The sequence below is a fragment of the Pyrgilauda ruficollis genome, unplaced genomic scaffold (genome assembly GCF_017590135.1).
Source record: "Pyrgilauda ruficollis isolate IOZ18807 unplaced genomic scaffold, ASM1759013v1 scaffold135, whole genome shotgun sequence".
Taxonomy (NCBI): domain Eukaryota; kingdom Metazoa; phylum Chordata; class Aves; order Passeriformes; family Passeridae; genus Pyrgilauda; species Pyrgilauda ruficollis.
Window position 1 is genome coordinate 144864 of NW_024511988.1, and position 23547 is coordinate 168410.

At 40.3% G+C, this 23547-nt stretch overlaps 1 protein-coding gene across 2 annotated transcripts; it reads right to left on the reverse strand.

Moving 5' to 3' along the window:
* Positions 1 to 81: 81 nt before the first annotated feature.
* On the reverse strand, positions 82 to 20995 carry HIF1A (hypoxia inducible factor 1 subunit alpha). 2 transcript variants are annotated; one of them, XM_041459390.1, is made up of 15 exons: positions 20976 to 20995; positions 20209 to 20399; positions 19130 to 19275; positions 18951 to 19035; positions 15153 to 15265; positions 13898 to 14100; positions 12187 to 12293; positions 11856 to 12003; positions 10752 to 10972; positions 10287 to 10567; positions 9652 to 9774; positions 9039 to 9430; positions 8086 to 8194; positions 5318 to 5444; positions 82 to 5154 (listed from the first exon to the last, which is right to left on the reverse strand). In XM_041459390.1, exons 1-15 carry the CDS (start codon positions 20978 to 20980, stop codon positions 5003 to 5005), a joined length of 2403 nt encoding a protein of 800 aa, XP_041315324.1. In that variant the 5' UTR covers positions 20981 to 20995; the 3' UTR covers positions 82 to 5002. The 2 variants fall into 2 exon arrangements, with proteins under 2 accessions (XP_041315324.1, XP_041315325.1); XM_041459391.1 differs by lacking the exons at positions 82 to 5154; positions 5318 to 5444; positions 8086 to 8194 and adding an exon at positions 8223 to 8419.
* Between the last annotated feature and the right edge of the window lie 2552 nt (positions 20996 to 23547).

The window sequence follows — 23547 nt, forward strand, 5'->3', positions numbered from 1 at the left end:
GTGGTTTAGTTCACTTTAAAGTCACCTCCACCTTTTACAATAGGGAAAAGGGACAGACAGAAAGATCACACATGTCACAAATTAGAAACAAACCCTCTCTTTTATTGAATTTTATACTGGTACACAATCAAAAAGAAATACAGTCACAAGTACGTCAAAATGTTTCAAGAGAAATATCAATTGCAATACGTTGTACTTGGTTCCAAAAAAGAATTCCATTAAAATATACCACTTCTTCATGAGAGAATACTGCTATTATTCACAAAATCTACTGTACTGTATAAATCCAGCAGCAAACTCTTTAACTTTTTGGTAACTTGCTCAAGGTAAACAGGGAAGCAGAAGAAAAATGATAATTCTAGAATTTGGATCCAAAATCAGAGTCCTCCAGAACAGAGCTTTTCAGGGAGTTAAGTCATAATGGTATTTTTAATGAAAGCTGGATACCCAACTCGTGTGGAATTCCTATGAAAATGGACTTCCTACAAAGTCCTGGTGGCCTGTGAGGTGTTTATTTTCATGCTGGACAGTTACAGTTTGAGTAATGTGCCTAAGTGCAGTGACATTTGAGTGAGATGCATGCTCAGGGCAGGAGCAGGGCAGCAGTGGGGAGGGGACAGATGGCTGACCTGGGGCCTGGCCAGCCCGGCTGACAGGGGCAGGATGCTCCCAGATCCCACCACACTGTCAGGAAAGGTTCACTCAGCAGTGTAACAGGGGAGAACACTTGCCAACAGATACTGCCTTTAGCTGCCAGTGCTCAGCTGTTTAATTAAACAGCTCTTTAAGTAATGAAACATTACTATTAAATATGCAGTAGTTTAACCTGTAATCATCAGAATTACCTGACCCAACAGCTGTATTTCATTGGAAGCAGAGCTGATCATTTCATCCAAACTAAGCTTTGAAGTCCTTAAAACCCTCATCAGTGTTATGTGTAAATGGTTCTTTTGGGCCCTAATCTGTGATTCTTTAATGCAGTAATTACTTTGGGAGAGTTTAATTTGTCTACACAGATACTATTAAGTTTTGTTTCTCAGGTAAGTTGTTTCCATTTCACCCAAAGGTTTTCAAAGGTCACCAAAGTCCAAGCCAGTCTCACTAGGTGGGAGGAAGGTGTGTTAGCAAGAGGTACTTTGGACTTCAGGCAACCTTCGTTTACTCATATCTTACACCCAAGATACGTTACTGCACACCCTATTTAAGTGATTTCTGGGAAGTTACAGCTGTAGTTAACTTTAACTACTTTCAGGTAAAGGAAGGAATTATGTCATCATAAATACTAGTTTTAAAATTCCTTTACCCTTTAACAAATCATCACTGTTGATGACAAAAATATCAATAAAATCTCAGTACAATCAGTAATTGTACTGAGCCCTGAAGAAGGCATAGCTTGACTACTGGTGTAGTCAGGAAAACCTGGAAGATAACTGTTATTCTCCTCAGTTTACCATTTTCACATAATTAGCATGTTCTAGACACAGGAGAAAATACTGTATTTATCCACAATTTCTTTGTTGCAACAAAGAATAAATCACAGAATTATTTGGGTGGGAAGGGACCTTAAAACCCACCTAGTTCCAACCCCCTGCCATGGGCAGGGACACCTTTCACTATCCCAGGTTGCTCCAAGCCCCATCCAGCCTGGCCTTGAACACTGCCAGGGCTGGGTTCTCCACAGCTGCTCTGGGAAACCTGTGCCAGTGTCTCACCACTCTCACAGTCATTAATTTCCTCATAATTTCTAACATGGTGTCTCAACATTTTAAAAAGGAAGGAAGTTGGTAAAGAAAGCATGCAAAATCACTAAGAAAACACTTAGAAAGCTATTTATTCTAGAAGCTTGTACTCCAAATTAGCTCTAGAATCAGACTGTGTTTCTGGAGTCTAAAGAGACCAAAACAAAAAAAGTTTACCAGGGGGTAAAAAAGTAGAACAGAAATTAAGAAAAAAGGCAACTGAAAGATGAACTAGGTTTTGCAAACTGACATCTGCGTTTAGCAAAGCTCTTACAAGGCCAGAGCAATTACTGCTCCTTTTCTGTGCCTTGTTCAGTGTCTTTAGGAGGCTTGGGGGGATTCTGTTAGGTTATTTTTCCCCTACAGTAAACCAATACAGCTAACAGCAGTTCATCACAGTAATCAAAATATTATTATTATGCATAGTAAATATTGTTATTATGCACAGTAAAAAAATGTTAGAATTTAGATTTTTAGATGAAACATGGCTCAGTTAAATCCACAGCTGCTGTTACTAAGATCAGGGATGATCAAGGACAGGGTGGATGGGGCAACCTGATCTCATGGAATGCCCATGACAGGGTGTGGGAACAAGATGATCTTTAAAGTCCCTTCCAACCCAAGCCATTCTCTGACTCCAGCGGGCTCATGACCATAAATCATACGGGGCACTTCAGTCTTCCTTCTCTTTTTAACATAGATTTTAGTCTGAAAACTTTCTGCCCTCTTAGTGCACTGAAGAGGACCTGACAGATCCAAACATGTCAGGCTCCTCCCAAATACGGCCAAGAGAGCAGCAGAACACCTCTGACCTGTCTCTTGGAAGTGCAAAAGGAAAACCCCCCCCAGGCCAGCTTAAAGTTTGGTGAGGCAGTTCCACAGTAGAATCAAGCTGCACTTTTCACCTGCCTGCAAGACTCTCCCAGAAGCACCACACCAATCCATGCAGAGCTAAAGCAGGAGGGATGCCCTGAACAGCAGGGGCTTAACCCAACTTCACTATTTAAACCTCCTAACTGCTGACAGAGAAAGAAATGTCATAGAAAGAATGCCAGCCCAGACACAGCAGGCAGAGGGGAGCTCTGCTGCTTTTAGCCATTAAAAATGCATTAGAAATGTTCACTAGTGAAAATGTTCTCTGCATGAAACTTCACCTGACTGCCCCACTGTCTCCTGTCTGTGCAGCTTCTACTCAAATCTTTAACAAGTGTGCAACTATCTTCTGCTGCCAGTGCCTTATCATTTTTTGTTAATAGTGTCCTTCTAGTTTCATAGAGTTGTGGCAGTTTGGAAAGTGCTTCTTTCAGTGAAACAGTAATTTCAGAGAACAGGTTACGCTTACATACTGCGACATTGATTTCAAAACAGTGCAATGAAACCAAAAAGTTTACAACATAAAACCAAAGTAACTCCTGTGACACTCCACAATTGATTACTTATATTGAGATAAGTTTTGTAAAAATAGTTTGGAGAATGCACAGAATATCTTGACCATATTTACACAACACAGGGTTACCAGTAGCACTGTTTTATGACAGCAAAATGAGGAAAGTCACTGGGTGAACAGCACAAAAATGTGGAACAAGTTTCATCAAGTACCAGCTTAATTTTTTAATCATGGAATTTTGTGATAGAAATCCATCTCAGATCAATCACTCCTGTGAATTTTACTTTTTCCTGCTTTCCTGTGTTACCTTGATAAAGCTTCCAGAGACAAGCCTTTAAGCTGTTCATAAAGGTGAATTCTTTCTGCTCTAAAGTAAAACAAAGATGCTGCCTCCTCGCTGCCAGGTTTGCTCACTGCTGTGATTACAGGTTGAGAAGTGAAACGTCTTTGGCGAGTGGTAGTACAACACTGTCTGGGAGACTTCAGTACTGAACAGGCTCAAAGAATGAATGCAGAGATGTTACAATCAAAATAAGGAAGCAGTAGTTTCCAATCAACTCTAAGTTAAAAAGGGAACACGGATGAACAATAACCACTAACAAAAATATAAATTATCTCATTTCTCTCAGATAACACACTCCCCCAAGGGGGCCTGGTCCACATATAGTTTATTGATGTAAGAAAACAATACAGTTAGTGTTAGATCCAACCACAAGGAGCAAAAAGAATGAGTGAATGAAGGTTTTGTACAGTACATATAGGAAAATAAGATGTTTGTGACAACTATATATTTCTAAATAAAAAGGCTTCTAAATATATTCAAGTTATTGAAATCTACATGAAAACATATGGATGTTAATAGCAACAAGGTGCATAAAACCAAAACATCAAAATATTGAGCAACTCAATGATGTACTAGATAAAAGTTTGCTAACAATGCAAGATGTTTTACAATCTGCTTGAAATATCACCTATACCACACAGGGTAAGCTGAACATTTAGATTTAAGATCATACACAATATTAGCATTAACTTCAACAACTACAGGCAGGGATTTTTTTTTTTTAAGCTGGCAAAGTGACTACTTTAAGAACATCAAACTTTCTCTAATTGAGAACGTATCCAAAGAAAATGCTGCTAGCCCTTTCCAGATAAAGCCTTTCCTCTGACTAACCACACCCACTGAAGTCAAAAGCATAAGACAGCATTTGAGAACAATTTATATTACAACGTGACTAAAATAATGACATAATCCAGGTTTAAACATGTTTTCATAGGCAAACAAAAGATTCTTCTTAAAAACTAGTTTTTATAAATGCAGAATATATTGCATGAGGAACTGCTGGTATTTTTTAAGAAAATATATTGTGCGATTGTGGCTACAATGCACCGCTGCAAAGCGTTGTTGTTTCTTATAAAAACTATTAACATAAAAAACTTACTTGAACATAAAGAGTAAGAGAGCACAAGTCTTCCAACTACCTATGAAAAGCAGGATGGAAGTATTGCCAGTTTTTCCTGTGTTGACATTTTACTAATGATAAGTTTTGGTGACCAACTCCCCAGCCAAAAAATAAATATTTTTTTTAATCAGGTGCATATTTCAAAGCTGCTATTGCAAGTGTGTTTTAAATGTAATGGACTTAAAAGTGTATGTACCAAAGAATTATAAAAATGCACTAGAGTTTGAGTTATTGTTACATAAAGAACATATTAAAAAGACTGTCAAAATAAGTAGAAAGGGGATCAAAACTGAACTAACTGAATTAGTGCAGTACTGTAGCCAGGCTTCTAAAATCAGATATAGAAAATATAAATAGACTGCTTTAGGTGATGATTCACCAGTGTCCAAAAAAGGAGCAAGTTTTGTGAAAGCTCAGTTAACTTGATCCAGAGCTCTGAGCAGTTCTTCCCCCTGTAGCAGGTTTCTGTTGCCCTGTATGGGAGCGTTTACTTCGCAGTCGTAACTCGTGAGTTGGGGGAGTCCACTCTCATCCATCGACTGCCCTAGAAGTTTACTTGCTATGTCTAAAGAGGGAGGGGAAGGAGAAAAAGTGCACTTTATTCACCATGCTTAACCTCTCCTAGAGCTGTTCACAAGGAGCTATGTCTGGATAGTTTTTTTTGGAGGCTCTGTTCTCTTTCACACAGCCCCCTCCACCCCCTCTGCCTAGGAAAGGAAGATACCAACCAGTTGATAGTAGAATGATTGTCTTTTGCTCCACTCCACTGTGACCATTTGTTTTGCATCCCTTTACACGTTTCCAAGCAAGTGATGCATTTCCTCCACGGTCACCTGTCTGCTGGAATAAAGACCCCTAGAAAGAAATAAAATGAATCTTCTTTAGTGAATATTGTATCTTTGTAACCCTCCGTGTCCCTCTTCCAAATTAACAGTTCATGTCACTAAGTACTAAAATGGCATTGTTACAATTTAAAGTGGATTTTGTTCAGAATTTGGGGAGAAATATATTTCCAAGTACATTAACTTGAATTTAACAGAAAACTGAATCAGGTTTCAAGACCTGAATTCCCTTAGAGAAAACAATTACAAAATCCTGGTTATCATCAGTTACCAGGCTCAAGATTAGCGTGTACATGTACACAAACACACCCACTTAATTACCACTGCTCTGAGGTGAGTAAGCATCAGGTTTTCACTGGAGTCTCTAATGGCTTTCTGCACTGGAATTAATAGTGTAGGCAGGAGAGTCAGGAACCTCAGTAGGTCGATTCTATCTACACAATTAGGATGTAAATTCTGCTTGCACTCCAGTTATTGCCACCAAGCCACCTGACCCAAGCCTTGTGGAAAATGCAGTCCTACACCAGGCTAGTGCAGATACGGCTCCTTAGCATATTGTTTTGACAGCAGAACAGAAGATATGGAGATTAGGAAGCTGTAAGGGCTTCATATAATAGGGATAAGGAAGAAGAAGCTGCCACAGAAACAGATGGGATGGAAAGAAAAAGCACTATCTTAGTATCAAGTCTGCTGGCAAAAGTACTTGAATCTGCAAAGTTTGGTCTTGTTAGTGATACTGACTGCTGCAAAAAGAGGAGAAGGTATTTCACAACACTGCCATTATCCTCAAAATAGTGAAGAACATATGTTTTCAGGTTATAAAACACCTGTGTAAGTCAAGGGAGCAGCTGTATACTAGAAGTTACAGTTAACTCCGAGCTGCAGAGTTCATAGTGACATTAGTCACCTACATTGCTGCTGCTGCTGCTTATTTTTTACCAAGAATGCATTCCAGCCCTACATGTTAACAAAGATATGGCTTCTAGCTGTTCCAGTGTAATGAGTTGTATCATTATTTTATAACCTCACTATAAAACAATATTTTATAATCTTACTATATCTTGTCCTTGTCTAATTCTCCTGTTTTCTAGGAAGTTAAAGTAGTATTTCACTTTAGTTTATTTAGCTTATCTTCACTCTCTGCAAAATAGATCCCACTTCCCTAGAGCTAAAATGTTCTGGCAAGTGCTTGTACAACTCTAGAACAGCATGTATTCTAAGCCTGGATTTAACATCATTTTTCTGCTGCTTGTGTGAAAGGCCTGTATATCCTCCCAGAAATCCATTGTGGAGAGAGTAGCAAAACAACAAAAGCACTTCTTAAAATAACTCCACTAAGACCCAACTTCATGGAAATTCAGCTTCTGACTCTGAGAAACCACCAAAATATTTGTAACACTTTTGTCAGATACAGACAAAAGAAAAAGTTTAGCAAAAGATGAAGTCTGAACCTGTAAGCATTAAACTGGCACTAAGCACAGAAGCCTGAACACTATTCCAGCAGTTAACACTGAACTGCTTGTGTTCTGGGCATCTAATAACATTCCATGCTGTTTTGAATATTTTATCAGCAACACTATGAGCTGTAGCACCTCTGCATGAGAAAAGGGCAGTGGAAGGCAATAACATTTCTTGCAGAGCTGTAAATTCTTACAGGGCTTCTGGAAGCAGCAGACCAACATGCACGGAAGTGCAAAGCATTTAGCAAATGAAAACAACCACATAGAAATGGCATAGAAAAACAGATTTGTCTTATGCCCAGACTAGAATGCTAGTACAGGAGTAAGGAGAGTTCAGAGGAAAAATAATCCTGCACTGTAAGATATGGCAGATGACTCCAACTAGGAGGTGGCCCAGTAGAGGACTTAAGACTAAGACTTCTTAAAACTTGACGAGTGGGAATTTGCAGTGAAGATGAGAGAGAGAGAGCAGTGTACAATGGCAAAGCTCAAGGTTTCAAAATACTGAGAAGTGACAGAGAGAGACAAAGATTATGGAGAGAAGGTATCCTTGCAGAAAATAACAAGCTGGACAACCCCCAAAGTGACACAAATCTAGGACAATCTACAAAAGTTTCTTTTGAATAGCTAGGACAGATGAGGATGAGCTACTCCCCACTGCCCACACTAATACTAGAGAGAGCATGCATGAAAGGGAGTGGCAGTAATAGACATTATTATAGAGCTCTCTTCCCTCACAGGTTCAGATGGTCTTGTTATCTGATTAAGTAAAGGAATCTCAGACCCAATGGAAAAATAAAAGAATAGGAAGAAGCATAAGAACACTGATCTTCAGTGTTGACAAATATGAAAACTGAGTTTTAATTCAAAAGTTAAATAAATACAGCAATTACACATTTAAATATGGTGTCTTACATCTGTGCATATTCTACTAAAGAAACCCATATGTACAGAAGAGTATCTTCTACCTAATCAAGAAATGCACATGGGTGTAGAGGGCACTTTTGAAAAGTTGACAGTAAAAGAGTGGAGCATCTGCATATATATATATATATATAAATTTCACTATCAATTATCTCTCATCCCAAGATTCCACTGTTTACCACAGCCTAACTCAGGAGTCTGCACTGATGCCTCATTTCAGAAATTGCAAGGTTAAAAGTGAATATTTTAAAATGGTAAAACAAAACTCACAATTCCAACTGCCTGAAAAAGTGAACCATCATGTTCCATTTTTCGTTTTCTCTGAGCATTATGCAAAGCTAGCATCTTTGGATTTAGTTCTTCATCCAGTGCAGTAGATCTAAGAAAAATTGATTCAGGCTGTTAAGACGTTTCTACTTTCCTCGAGCCATTCTTCTTTTGTGGACACTTTTATATACAACATCACAGAACTGAATTTATGAACTCCACTACTTTTCGTTCATAAATTGACTTATTTCAACAATCATTTTCTATGAGCATAGCAAATGTTAGCCTTTAATCTTGCTGTGAAGCTCAGAATGAGTTTTAACAAAAATTTTTAAATCTGCAGAAAAAAAAGCATAAAAGTTCAGCAGTTCACTATCAACAGAAAAAAGGGAAGGAAGGGTGAGGGAAAGTCTATTCTGAATATTTCTATGTACAGATAAGTATTTTACGTATCACAAATCTCATGTTTGATGTAATAGTTTTCTGTCGTGATAAATATGTATTACAGGCACCACAGATCATCATAAAACACATTTAGTTTGAAAAGCAATAGCTATTGCTTGTAGATATCTGTATATCTGGTATCTGCAGGATCTGCAGCACAGACTAGTTGCTTCTTACCTCTAACACAGTGGACAAGGAAAGCACCAGAAACATTGTGTGGGTGTAGCTACCTAAATTGCCTACTGCATTTTTATGAAGGCTGCACATCAGGTACAAGAGCAGAACAGAATTTTTACAGTAGCTGGCTTTTACATGAGGTGCTTAGCTAAAAGCTACCATGAAATTACCTTTAGGGGAATTTACTATTAAAAAAGGACTCATCTGACATGTCCAAATTTAAATGTCTCAATTTCTACTCTGAAGAATGCTGAGGATGAACACACAACAGCTCACAGAATTTATACCTAATTCCTTGAACAGACACCAGAGCTTAAGCTGTACTTTTAAAATACCTTTCATTCAGAGTGACTGCTAGCAAGCTGGGTGCTCCTGGAGAAGGTTTTTCCACCTGATCCACCGTTCCTTTCCCTGCCCTGATGGGAGAGGCAGTTCGACTCCTGCTGGAGTAGGGCGAGGCGGGGGCACTGCCGGCCTCGGGGCCCCCGCGCGCGGGCGAGGAAGGGACCATGATCCCCGTCTTCACCTCGTCCGCGTGCTCCGCCGGCTTGGCCTCCTCCGAGCTGCCCACTGCTGCCTGGCCCTGCTGGAACAGGGGCATGCTGGCTGCGCTCTGGGAGCTGGGGGAGCTGCTCTCCAGCGGGGACAGCTGATCGAAGGAGCGCAGCTGGAAGTCGTCATCCATCGGGATGTAAGGAGCCAACATCTCTAAATCTAAATCGGTTTCCTGGAATGGACAAGAGGGGGAACTAAGCAGTGTGGAAGAAACCTCAGCTATGACTTCATCAAGGCTTTTCTTTTTACCAAATCCTTACACATTTTTTAAAATTTTATGTTTTAATCAAAATATTACATGAAAAGGGAAGAAGGTGCCTGAAAATATTCTAAAAAGGAAAAGAAGTACACTCAGAATAAGATGATAAAGAATTTTAAGTTACTGTACATTACCTGAGTAGAGAATGGATTTTTTGCTTCTGTATCTATGGCAAAGAGTTTCTCCACTAATTCCAGTTTGAATTCACTGGCCATATCATTATCCACATCAAAGCAGTAGTCGTTGGGACTACTGGGCTGTGAAAACATTTTGAACACAGTTTTAGGTTTTTGTCACTGATCACTTGGCATTGTTACCTACAGATTCTCTACAGAATGTTCTAATGTAGAAACTAATCCCAAGCTGTAGCTGCACAAAATTAAAATGGGAAAGGAAAACATTTACATTTACCTGTATACACTCAAATTTACCCCACCAGGGAAGCATTTGTTTAACGGAAACCTGGAAGTAGCCTGTACAGTAATTCACTGCAAATACTTTGCTGTTTAGGAAAGTTGTATCTGAACCAAAAAGATCAATCCCAAGCTTTCCTTATTTCTGTGAGACAGTATTACATACATTTGCAAGACTTACTTTAATGAAAAGATATGACAATTTATCAGTTTTCTGAGATCATGGTGTGAGCTTAAGTCATAAGGTAGAAATAACTTCCAATTCCTGTCCTGGCTGCATCCTTAACCAGATCTGCCCCACAAGCCCCAACAGCACATCCATTTCAATGACAGCATATCCAAATTACAAAACTCACCTCAGGTGAACTTTGGCTGGTACTTGCATCAGAAGGGCTGGTTGGTTGTTCTTGCACCTGAGGCATGGTAAAAGAAAGTTCGAGTGGCTCTGTGTTTGGCTCCAGCTTTGATACAACTTCTCTATTGAGTGCAGGATCAGCATTGCTACGAAGTGGCTTTGTAGTTTCAGAGGCAGGTAGTGGGGACATTGCCATATTTATATTCTGCAATTTCTCACTGGATGAGGGGAGCATTACATCGTTATACAAAGGAACTTCATCACATTGTTGTTCATCAGACTCTATAAAAATTAAAAGAAACCATCAACCTAAGTAACAGTACTGTGTGTGTCTATGGACCTCATTAAATTGAAACAGCAGCTGAAATACCACTGGGCAAGTGGTACTGGGAGGTTATTTTATGAAATCTACTATAAAAAGTAACTTTGCTAATTAACATGCTCTCCAATTTTAACACACACCCACCATTACTGCTGAAATCTAGAGAGATAATTGTGTCTCCAGCAGCTGGGGCTAGCACAGTTAAAGCATCTGGTTCCTGTTTAAGTTTTTCAAATAGGCTGTTGGTATCATCCAGGTCATCTTTACTGAATATTTTGGTCATTTTCATGTCAGGAGACTCCACTGGTTTCAGCATACACTCAGTTTGTCCAAGGGAAAAAATTAAGTCCTTCTGAACAATTCCACTGTCAGACAGAGAAGAAGATGACTGTTAAAGAACAGCTAAAAAGAGTAAGTTCTGGCCCAATAGTTTTGTAGGTTGAAACCCACCCACTCTCTCCACCCAAAAACCCCAAACTAAACCAAACAAACACCCCACCACACATATCCCACAGAATTACCAGGATAAGAGCTTTAAGATTTTTTTTTTGTTACATATTCTTTCCTCAAAAGTAACAGACAAAGCAAGCACTAATTGTGGTGCAATCATAAAAAAAGTAACAAACATGCTTTTCTGAAAGCATTGAAAAAGGAAAAGATTTTTTAAAAAGGGAAAAAAGTTAGATATTTCCTAAACTACTTTTCTTTGTTTTAAATGAATGTGCAATATCTTGATAGACTTATACTGGGACATTCACTGAAGTTTTGAAAAACTAATTTAGGACTATTAGACATTTGCAGAAGCACAGCCAACCAGTCTGGCCTCAGCTGAAGCTTTCAACTAAAAGAGGAGTTCTAAGGAATAAAAAGATAGATGGGATTGAGAATGGCACCACTACTGCTGCTCTGACTCCATGACAAAGTTATTGGTGGAATTAACTGCTCCAGACTTGGGACAAAGATTAGAGAGCTGTCTAGAATGCACACAAATGCTCAAGTGCTTCCAATCATACAGAAGAGACTGGCTCTACACTCATTTTCCTGCAGAGATCACCTACTGACAGCACTAGACCAAAAAAGCATTTTGTTCTCAAATACAATTTCTAATCCTAGGACTGGCAGTATTCTTAGAAAAATTTCACTGGCAGGGAACAGTAGCATCATACTCAGCAGGGGACCAGTGCCATCAGAATCTGTCTTGGTCTTCACTAAAAACGATGACAAAACATTGTAGTCCACTCAACTTACCTCAACACATAGTTCACACACACTATGCACTGTGGCTGAGAATTCTTAGTGTTGTATATAACAGTTGCTTGAGTTTCAACCCAGACATAGCCACCTTGTTTGGCCAGCATTCTGTACTGTCCTGTTGTCACCTGCCCCTTTGTGAACACTAAAAGCAGAAAGAACACCAGCTTCAATTACAGGCAGAAAACCCCCAGAACTGTTTGAGGTCAGTATTCATTGCAGATCCCTATCTGCAACTACAAGAAAGCCCTTGTTCTTCTGCTGCTTTCCCCCAGGGCTGTCTCTCATCTCCTGTAGTTTGAGGGCTTTAAATTCAGTTTTCACTTACTGTCATGGTGTGTTTTGGTCAGATGATCAGAATCCAGTGCGTGATAGTACTCATAGATTGAGCGACCCAGGAGCTCCTCTGGCTCATACCCCATCAACTCTGTAATTCTTTAAAACAAAGGAAAAAAAGGCTATGTGAAAGCAGACACGGGCCAGCACAAATATCAAAGCATTTGCATGCTTGCACATCTAGAAAAATCTTAAGAATCATTTCCACACGTATCAGCAGTAAATGTGATTTACTGGGACTTCCCATTTTGAAATAAATTGCTATTTTGATGCTTTAAAAGAGAAATTTCAGCAGGCATAGGATTTTACTTCTTACTGAGTATTTATAAATCATGTAGTGGGATAGGATTAAACAAATCCCCAGACATTTTTGTCTTTTTGCTTCAAGGCAGACCAGCTACTTACAGACCAGCTTAGGCAAACATGAGAATTTAACAAAATAATACAGATACACTTCAACAATTTTAATCCTGCAACTAAAGAGAAGTTGGGAATCAGATTTACTCTTCCCACTCAAGCACTGCCTACTTTTAAGGCAAATGGGATTTCTTTAGTCTCTAGAGGGCAGTGCTAACCAGGGAAGTGCTTGTATTTTGCATCATTCTAGATACAGAAAGTGACCAAATAAGTACCTTTTGCGTGTACCATCAGTCCTAGAAAAGCTGTTACTGCAGAGGTCAGAAATTACCATGCATCAACATCTTTCTGCATCTAACTGCAACAACTAACTAGAAATTCACTTTTTATATAAAGGAAATGGGTAGTAACAAATGACACCGAATTAAAAACAAACAAAAAGTGTGAAACAAACCAACCCCAAAGAAAAAAACTTGAGCTATTTCCTTCATTTGCATTTATCAAGCTAAGTTCCCAGAAGATAGGAAAATCAGTCTGATGTCTGACTACATCCCTGATTTGCACCAGAACACAAAATCTCATTTTTCAACAGCAGATGTGTTGCATTAAAAGTACATCTGAACATCTGGGGTTTTTTTGACAGAAGAAAGCAGACACTGATCCCCTGAGGAAGGGACAGAGAAGGAAGCAGTAGCAATAAAATACATCTGACAAGTATTACACACACAACCTTTTCAGTCACCAAAATGCCCCATCTTTGACAAACCTAAAATCCTTTTCAGTGTCTGGAAGAATCTTCTCCTTTCAATTTAAATCAGTGCCACTATAGTAAAGACCATTTTGAAGAGGCAGTTAACTGAAGGCAAAGGATTTATTAATAGAATCCTAGAATGGCTTGGGTTGGAAGGCACCTTCAAGACCATCCTGTTCCAAACCCCTGCTGTGGGGTGCCAACCCAGCTTTCACTAGAGCAGGTTGCTCAGAGCTCCATCCAGCCTGGCCTGGAACACCTTCAGGGATGGGGTAGCCTCATCTCCTCATCAAGAATTTCCTCCTAATATCTAATCTAAACATGCCCTCTGTCAGTTTACAACCATGGGCCTGTCACCATCTGCCTGTATAAAAAGCCCCTCTCCCTTTTGTTATTCCAAAGTGATAACCCTGCATCCTCCTTAGATCTAAAAATCTGGCTTTAAAGACATCCTGATCAGTTAGTAAAAGCCCAAGTATGCCATCAATGATTATATTGTCAAGATGAATTAAGTTACAGAGAAGGCAATCATTAGCCAACATGTACCAGCCCTTTGAAATGAATGATTTTTTACAGTATAAATCATATACATTACCTTTCATCACAATAGGAAAATTTCATATCAAGACTGTGACGACTGAGGAACGTTTTACTGTCCAGGGGGACCTCAATGTTTGATGGGTGAGGAATAGGTTCACAGATCAACACCAGGCAGGTCATGGGAGGCTTTTTGTACCCACAGTGAGTCTGGTTCCCACACGTGTCGTACACACGGATGTGGCCAGTGCAGTGCAGCACCTGCAGGGCAGTTGGGTTTTAGAAAGAAACCAGGTTTGCTCTGTCAGACAACACAATCCTATCTCCACCAGCACACCCAGAGCCAAGTTCTTCCCCACCCCAGCCCTCAAGGGATGGCTGGAGGACAGCAGTGTCCTCCTCCTCCTCACCCCCCGCCCCCATGCTGGGATGGGTTCACAGCACAACTCCTTCCTCAGCACTGGCTGAAGCAACACCAGAAATTGCTGCATTTCTGTCAACTCTTTTCTCTAGTCACTGTAATGGCAACTCTGACGAGCAGCTGCCTCAGCAAAAGCCATCCACAATTTAAATCTGAAAGTTATGGTAATAGTAGAAACCCCCATTTCAGATATTCTGCAGAGCTGATGACAGAGATCAAATGCATTCTTCAACAGACAGGAACTTTTGCATTTTGTGGGGTTTTCTTTTAACCATTCTGAAGCAGAAATAGTCCACAGACAGCAGCAAAGAAGTTGTTTGATCCAGAATAATCAAATTCAAATCATAAAAGAGAACTGTGAGCCATAATCCACTGGATACAGTAAAAGGTTACTTTGTCCAGAGGAGAAAATGCATTCACTGCAGAAAGTTATCGGGCTGGCCTCTTTTTGTTCCAACTGTTACAAAAGGGAGAGCCAGCAGCTTCAAAAGAATGGCATTGAAGTCCTTCAGAGAGACCTCAACTATCACATTTTCAGTGACAAGTCAAAAGAAATCAGGGATCAGCGTAAGTGATGTCAAGTACTTTTTCTCCCAGAGAAGGCTTTATGCAAACATATTTGGTAATTATAATTGTTTGTAAGTAAATGACCTCTAATTTAAAATGGAAAATTCATTAAAAGAGTTTTGAAAAATTAATTTTAAAACATTGTTTCAGTTACCTCTGTGATGTAGTCAGCATTAAAATTCAGCATACTGAAGCACAATCATTAAATTATAAAGTACTTAGTGAAATTCAAGCTCGTTACATGAAGCAAAAATGTTGAAATACAGTGTTATGACATCTGAAGAGGAAGCTGCCAAACTATGCAAACATTTCTTTGCATTGTTACCTTCCATGTAGCAGACTTTATATTCACTGTTCTTCCCCTGCTAGTCAGTGTACACTTCATTCTGAGAAAAAAGCTGCGCTCCGTGTTTTGCTCTTTGCCCTTTTTCACAGGACCTAGCAGAAGCAAACAGCAAACCCATTCTTAAAACACTTGGATCATCTTCCAAAGGCATTAAAAAACCTCCACAAATATGTTACAGAACTCTAAAACTAAGGGAAAATCCAAAAAATAAACTAAAAAAAGATTCATATACCTAACAGCACTTCCACAAATATGTTACAGAACTCTAAAACTAAGGGAAAACCCAAAAAATAAACTAAAAAAGATTCATACACCTAACAGCACTTGTAATAATGGTATTTTTCAGAGCAAGTTTTACTATCAAGTAGATAAAAAACCCCCTGAAGTTTCATAGAGTTCATAGAGAACGGTTTGTGTTGGAAGTGACCTTAAAGCAACCATCTCATTCCAGCCCTCCTGCCATGGGCAGGGACAGCTTCCACTATCCCAGGCTGCTCCAAGCCCCATCCAGCCTGGCTTGGAACACTGCCAGGGATGGGGCAACTAAAGCTCCTCTGGGCACCCTGTGCCAGGGCCTCAGCACCCTCAGCAGGAAGAATTCCTTTCCAAAAACCACCTAACCCTGCCCTCTGTCAGTGGGAAGCCATTCCCCTTGTCCTGTGTAATAATGGTATTTTTCAGAGCAAGTTTTACTATCAAGTAGATAAAAAACCCCCTGAAGTTTCATAGAGTTCATAGAGAACGGTTTGTGTTGGAAGTGACCTTACAGCCCCCATCTCATTCCAGCCCTCCTGCCATGGGCAGGGACAGCTTCCACTATCCCAGGCTGCTCCAAGCCCCACCCAGCCAGGCCTGGAACACTGCCAGGGATGGGGCAACCACAGCTCCTCTGGGCACCCTGTGCCAGGGCCTCAGCACCCTCAGCAGGAAGAATTCCTTCTCAAAAACCACCTAACCCTGCCCTCTGTCAGTGGGAAGCCATTCCCCTTGTCCTGTCACTCCAGGCCCTGGTCCAAAGTCTCTCTCCAAAGTCTCTTGGAGCCTTTTTAGGTATAGGAAGGGACTCAAAAGATCTCCCCAGAGCCATTTCTTTTCCAGGGTGAACAAATCCAGCCCTCTCTCAGTCTGTCCTCACAGGAGAGGCTTTTGATGCAGCCCAGTTTTAATAATTTAAGATCAGGATTGTATTTGTAGCCAACTCCACACTCCCAGATTTCAGGAAAAAGGAGCAGGAAGAATGAGAGACCAATTGGAAATTTAATATATTTTAAAATTGTGAGAGAGGACAAGAAAAACATATGTAGAATAAGAAGCCTTGTTGAGGTGGTTTCCACTGAAATGCATCAGTAATTCACTATGAGGAGGTTCAAACCAAGCACCTTTTGGACTCATTGCTCTTCAGGACTGCAAGTTTTTCAATTCAAAACTAACAACTCAGCTGTTTATAAGCATCCAAGTATTTCCACGGTGATTTACACTCTTGGAGTAAACAGGGACCAAGTTTTTAAACACATTACTAACATTCTTGGGAGGTAAAAAGTAAAGAAACCCTAATACAAATCAACATTGGCAGAACTTATTTTCTCCTTGCTACCAGCAGGTTTTAAGTTTTTCCCTATACAGAGGAGAACCTTGCAGAGTCAATTACTAGTTATGCTATTGTGGGCAAAGAAAATGTAACTGATGCTATCAGGAGAGCTGCAAGCAGCTCACAATGTGTGCAAGGAGGAAATGCAGCACCCAGGAGAAGGAGCAGTGGAAGAGCCAGTTTGCTGAGGCTTGCTAAAGAGCAAGGACCAAATCATGGCAGAGGGAGAAGTTTAGAACACATGAGCTTACTTCTGATACAAGTTTATAAAATAATTTGCTCTCATCCTCCACAGACAATAGTAGCTATGAAATTCTTCATGGCGGCTTGCACTGCAGTCACGGGCTTGACAAAATTAATTAGAAAAATGTTAAAGCTCCTACGCTAACTTGTTTATTGCTTCTAGCAGAGGCAAAGACCAAAAGGCTCAAGCATATTTTATGCTACTTTAAAATAACCTTGATAATGGAGGAAGTGGGGAAGAAACTAAAGCAGAATTCGCAGAAGCAGCAAAAACGTATTTAATTCAGTAAGTTTTAAGAGTTAAACCAATCTAGAAATTGATAGCTGAAGATCACACAACATTACTGTTACCAAGCCCTGACGCATGAGGCTCTGCTTCCAGAAGCAGCTGTAAAAGATGGAGCAACTTTCAAGTCTGATTCAGCACCAGACATTAGTTTTTAAAATGGCCAGCTTTGAAAGTTTAAAAAGCAGCTTCATAAAATGAGAATGCAGTTCTGTTTCTGCCAATTGCATTTATATTCACTTGCACTTGTACAGTCCCAAAGGGGAATATTTAATACTCAATTCAAAACCAAAATAATTCCACTGATGTAAGAGCTGCAGTAGAAGGCAACCTGGGAATACTAATAAATATAAAAATGTACTATTACTACTGTAATTTAGACTCCTGTCTGCCAACGTCATTTGCAAAACAGCTTTTGTAATAATGGTTTCCAGACATCTGATTCCAGTCTGGCCAATTTAGACATGCTTGAGATGGTTTGCATGAAACTCAGAGATACGATATTTTTAAGAATAAGCTTTTGCAACAAAAGCAGGTTTTTTACACTGCTTTAGGGAAATTGCTCCCCCACCCCAAGATGTATTATTGTATTCCAAAGGGGGAGGCAGAGGAGAAGTCTAATCTAGCCTTAGAAACATACTAAAATTCTAAGGGCACACAAATTTACAAAATGCTCATAAAATCAAAGTCGGGCCCTTAATGCTAAGGCATCTTATCAGGTCCTTTCCACTGAATTAAATAGGATGACAACAAAAGATTTACACAAGACTTACAGTGCTACAAGAAAGCAGAGGTCAGGTTTAATAGTTTATCACTATCTGAATTCAGAGTCCATATAAACCTCATTTGATGAAAGAGAAAGTAGAGGTCAGATTTTAGGCTTCTAACTACTGAGCAAAGCAGATTTGTTTGGAAGCATGCAGGCTGCCAAGTCTTTATAGCCTTTATCAAATCTTTAGAAGACATAAAAGCTGTAATTCCTGGGCAATTGTTAAATTTCAAAGCACACAGCACATGTAAACATGGTGTTCTGCTCTCTCAGATGGAGAAAAGAAGAGCCAGAAATCTGTGACAAGATACCAATTTCATGCACCAACTGAAAGGTGCAGAGCAGCATCAACCCCAAAGTCCTTTTTGGGGCTGTTCAAGTATTTCCAGATCAATGTCTTGGTGTCCTAAAATTTAAATACAGTATCTTTTTCTTTTTTTTGTCTTGGGTATACCACCACAGATTTCTGGAAGAAAGCATTTGTTCTCAGGTGTCCTGTAAAGGCAAGGCCAGACCAAGACTAATGCACCAACTGAGCTTCTCCATGTCTCTCTCCAGCAATTGCTTAAAATCATTCTCATTCAACCTACCTCTAATTTTATTCCTGTAGGCACTTATTATTTCAACCCTCAAAAACTCCATTTTAGTAATTAATTTTGTTAGATTAAAGAATCCTACTGAAATCTCATTTCTTCTATAATTAGGATATGGCCAAAACATTTTGGTTATTCCTGTTGTTAGAGTCTCTCAACAAGGTTTAATTTGAGATTTAAGAAATAGAAACATATTAGCTTTTGAACTCAACACCATTTTCTGGCAGATATCCAACTGTATTAATGCCAACAAACTATCCATAAGTAAATTAAATTGATATTTTTTCTTTCTTCTCACCATTTCTGTGTGTCAGCATTTCTCTCAGCTCCTCGTGGTCACATGGATGTGTGAAATCAAATACACTGTGCCCCGTCAACTCAAACTGCAAAAATGAACAGGTACATGGGTGTTTAACTTCACATACACGAAAATGGAACAGCTTTTTGAAACAGTCTTAGGAAATGTCAGCATTTCACCTGAGTGAGTCCCATACACTTGTTCACGTTTTCAGACATGTAAATCATGTCCCCGTCTTCAGACAGAACCATGACAAAGCCATCAAGAGCTTTCAAGTAGAAACAGTTCAGTTCCTTCTCCATTTTGGCTTCTGTCTCCAGCTCACCTGCAAGCAGACACACATTTTTCTTTAGGCAAACGCCAGCCATTCTTCACTTACCAGCAGGAATGACTTCTGGCACCAGTCTGCAAGGAGTCAATCTTGTAGGATCATTCAAAGCCAGTATAATTCATTTAGATAAATGATCAATTCTTCAAGCTCTAGTAAAGGTATCAAAAATCACAGAAAATCAGAGTGAGGTTAACCCTCTGTGCTGTTATGTACTAACCAATAAACTTTCCACCTTAAGGAAAAGGTCTATGTGGCAAAAAAATTACCACCCATCTCAAAAAGGCATTCTAAACTTCTCTCAGGGGCTTTCTGGGAGAGTTTTCCAAGTCTGGCTACTGAAGTTACTCCTCCACACAGTACAGGCAGACACGCATGAGCACAAATAACCAGAATACTGATAGCCATGGCAGGCTATCAGCTACAGGCTACAACCTGACTCAGATATTCCTGCACAGACAACACATCCTCAGCTGACTTCACCTCCAGAGGAGCACATCACAGAAAGACAATTTACAAAACTATTCCTTGCAGTTTATTTTAAGGGGACACAACTATAGTTAGCTCAGTCAACCTTGAGCCAATTACCTACAGTCAAGAAAGCACAGCTGGAACAAACAAGTTTAGAGGGAAAAGAGGTTTAAATGAAGGAATCTCACTTTGGGAGAAGGGTCATATGAGACTGAAAAGGGCATGACAGCTGTGATGAGACAACCAGGATCACCAGAATACAAAGGGAAAAAATGAAATCCATTGAACAGTGGATTTTTCCTGTATCATTGCTAACAGCTGATTTCTACTGTAAGATCTCCCACCTTCCCAGAGCAAGAACACAGCTAATAACACATCCATTAATTTTACTGCTGACAGGCCTTACAAACAGATTCTTCCTCAATATCCCTCCCAGACTGTGCCACACTGCTCCCTTACCAGCATCCAGCAGCTTCCTCATGCGCAGGTAGCTGATGGTGAGCCTCATGATGGATGCCTTGTCCAGGTGGGCGCTGACGGTGTGGGGCAGGGGCAGCTGGTGGGCCAGCTCATAGAACACCTCCGACTCCTTGCTCCTCCTGCACCGGGCTGCATCCCTCGACTTCTCTTTCCTGCGTTCAGAGCTAATCCTAGAGAAACAAAGTTTCAGGTTCATATAGGGAAGAGGGCTCTCTGTGATATGTGTCTTTGAAACTAAGTTGCCCAGCTGTCAAGTGAACAGTTGAGGAAGTTGAATAATGTAAAGACTCAGTCTAAAAGATCAAGTGTAATTCTTTGTATCAACTTCTGCCCCGGTTGGGCTCTGCCAGAACTAAATTCAAACCCAGAGTCTTCCAATCACTTCAGAGATCACTTCAAAGAGACACTTTCATACTCAGAACCCTTCCTGCTTATCTCATACCTTGAGTGCTGCCTCTTCAGCCTCCAAATCCTGACCCTTCAAGCCCCTTCAACAAATTACAGAATAGGTACTTTCCAGCTCAATGCTCCAGCATCATGGATCATGTACATTCTCCAAGTTCTTCCTTTTTACCATCCTTACAAAGCCCACCTAACAGGTCAGATAAGCAAGGGTACTCATTTAACATGAGATATGCTGCTTTTCAAGCAATCCAAAAAGTCCCTTCCCCAAATACATCTATGACAATTCACTCTTTCTCCAGAAAAGCCCCTTCCAAAGTCTCCCCTGTACTGGAAAACAATACCTCATTCTCCTTCCACTGCCTCTGTAGACCTGCCTCCTCCAGATCACGAGGTAAAGAGCAGCTCTCAGAGGGAAAGCACTGAAACAGTTAAGACTGTGAGTAACAGGGAGAATTCCCCCTTTTCCCAACAGCCACACCAGGTCACTTCTGCCTCATGCATCTGGTCAGATGAGTTTTGAACTAAACATTTTCACATAGGAGCTCCAAATTTTTCACACATGCAAACAAGAACTCAGTGCTGCTGTGGTCCCTGAGGAAATAAATGAGCTTTTATTTTTAAATGAGCAGCACAAAACCACACACTATTATTGTATTAAAGTTTTCTTTTTATGCATTTAAATCTTCTGAAGGCATCCTGTCTTCATTTTGCATTCACCTGAGATATAAAAGGCAGTTGCAGTTTGGGAATTACTTTTTTTAAGATTTCACAAGACTTAAAAGCCATCTACTACCACTGCCAAATTCACATTGCTAAGTCTGTGGATCTGTGCAAAAGTCCTTTTTAGTTAGCACACATCTTGTGAGAGGCACCACAAATTACAGAGCAAAGCAATTCACAAGCTAATGATCCCTGGGACAAAATGAACCAGATTCAAAGAATCAGAGAATGGTTAGGGTGGGAAGTGACCATAAAAATCAACCAGTTTCTACCCCCTGCCATGAGCAGGGACAGCTTCCACTATCCCAGGTTGCTCAGAGCCCCATCCAGCCTGGTCTGGAACAGGAATGGGGCAGCCACAGCTGCTCTGGGCAAGCTGTGCCAGGGCCTCACCGGCCTCAGAGTAAAGAGCTTCTTCCCAATATCCAATCTCTATCTCCCCTCTTCAGTGTTAGCAAATACATACCCAAAAAACATTTTCAGGCCTTTACCTGCTGCGCTACCCACAGTGGCCAAAACCTTGCTTAGTTTGTGCAGAAACACAGGGGTGACAATACCATGTTGGAAGCACAAAGGCCTTGACACATGGAAGAAGTTTAATAATCCAGGAAAAAGACAGAAAAAACTATCAGAATCTCTTTTACAATTACCTTCCTTTTTACCAATTTGATAAAACTGTATGCCATCCCCACCATCCTCTCCTCCTACCCCTGCTACTGCCAGCAGAGAAAAACTATTTCTGTGGAATGAGAAACATTAATGGATTGACATAATAGTAATAAAGACCTTTGGGAAACTAACTTATGGGAATTACAGTTGTAAAAAACTCTGGACATACAATAGTCCCATTGATTCCTGTGACTATAAGCTTGTGTCCCTCAGAAGGGCAGCCTAAAATATCTGACAATATTTCCCCATATTGCAGATTTCTTCACATTGAATTTCCCTGTGACAACAATGTTCCTGTTGTAGTGATGGATATCTTGGTCTGAGAAGCTTGAGGCTCCTGACATACAGGTATATCTGGAAATAGCCATTACGAAAAGTCTGACCTTTAACAATACTGCAAAAATATTTTAGCTATTTAACCTGCCTGATTAAATATTTATTACTGAAGACAGGCCTCAAGTACCTTTTCTCTTGGTGGAAAACTAAGGGTGGAAGGGAAAAACCATCTGGATTCTCTTTGTCCTCTTTCTTGGACCACAGATTTCACTGTAACTTTATTTTGTCAAAGGTATTTCAAGGTAACTGTTGTGGTTTAACCCCAGCCCACAACTAAGCACCACAAAGCTGTTTGCTCACTACCTGTCCCACCCTCGTGGGATGGGGAGGAAAACTGCAATGAAGGTAAAACCCATGGGTCAACTTAAAAACAGCTTAAAAATTGAAACAAAATAATAATTGCAATGATAGGGGAGACAATAAAGAAAGAAACAAGACTCAAGACAGACAGGTGATGCTCGATGCAACTGCTCACCCACCCTCTGACTGATGTCCAGCCTGTCCCAGAGCAGGGACCTGCACCTCCCAGCCAACTCCCCCAGTTTACACACTGGCCATGACACTCTGTGCTTTGGAATATCTCTTTGGTCAGTCCAGGTCAGCTGTCCTGGCTGTGTCCCCTCCTGCCTTGCTGTGCATCTCCTCACTGGCACAGCATGGGAAACTGAGGAGTCCTTAACTCAGGGGAAGCACTGTGCAACAACAAGGAAAACCTCAGAATGCTGTCAGCATTATTCTCCAAAACACAGCCCTGCACCAACCACTAGGAAGAAAATTAACCCTGTCCCAGTTGAAACTGTAACAGTAGCTCAAGAAATCCTGTTGCCTTAGACAGATTCACCTTTATACCTTTGATTTTTGTCAGCTACTCATCCAAACACCTTCACTGGCAAAATGTTCATCCTACCACCAAAACTCAAGAGAGAATTACTGGAAGTAAATGGTTGCCCATCCACCCAGATTCCTGCAGTTTTGTCACTGCTTCCTTTTCAATTGCAAACACTTTAAAGTTAAAACTCCCCTGCTTTGGCAATCAAACTGAGCATTTCATGTCCACAGGTTTGTCAGGCTTTTGTGAATCACATAGGGCACTCAAGAGATGAAAACAGACAATAACCTCACAAGTTGGGATTTCAGCCCTTGTATTTTCTTTCTGACAGCCTTATGTTCTTGAAAATATTTTGGGTA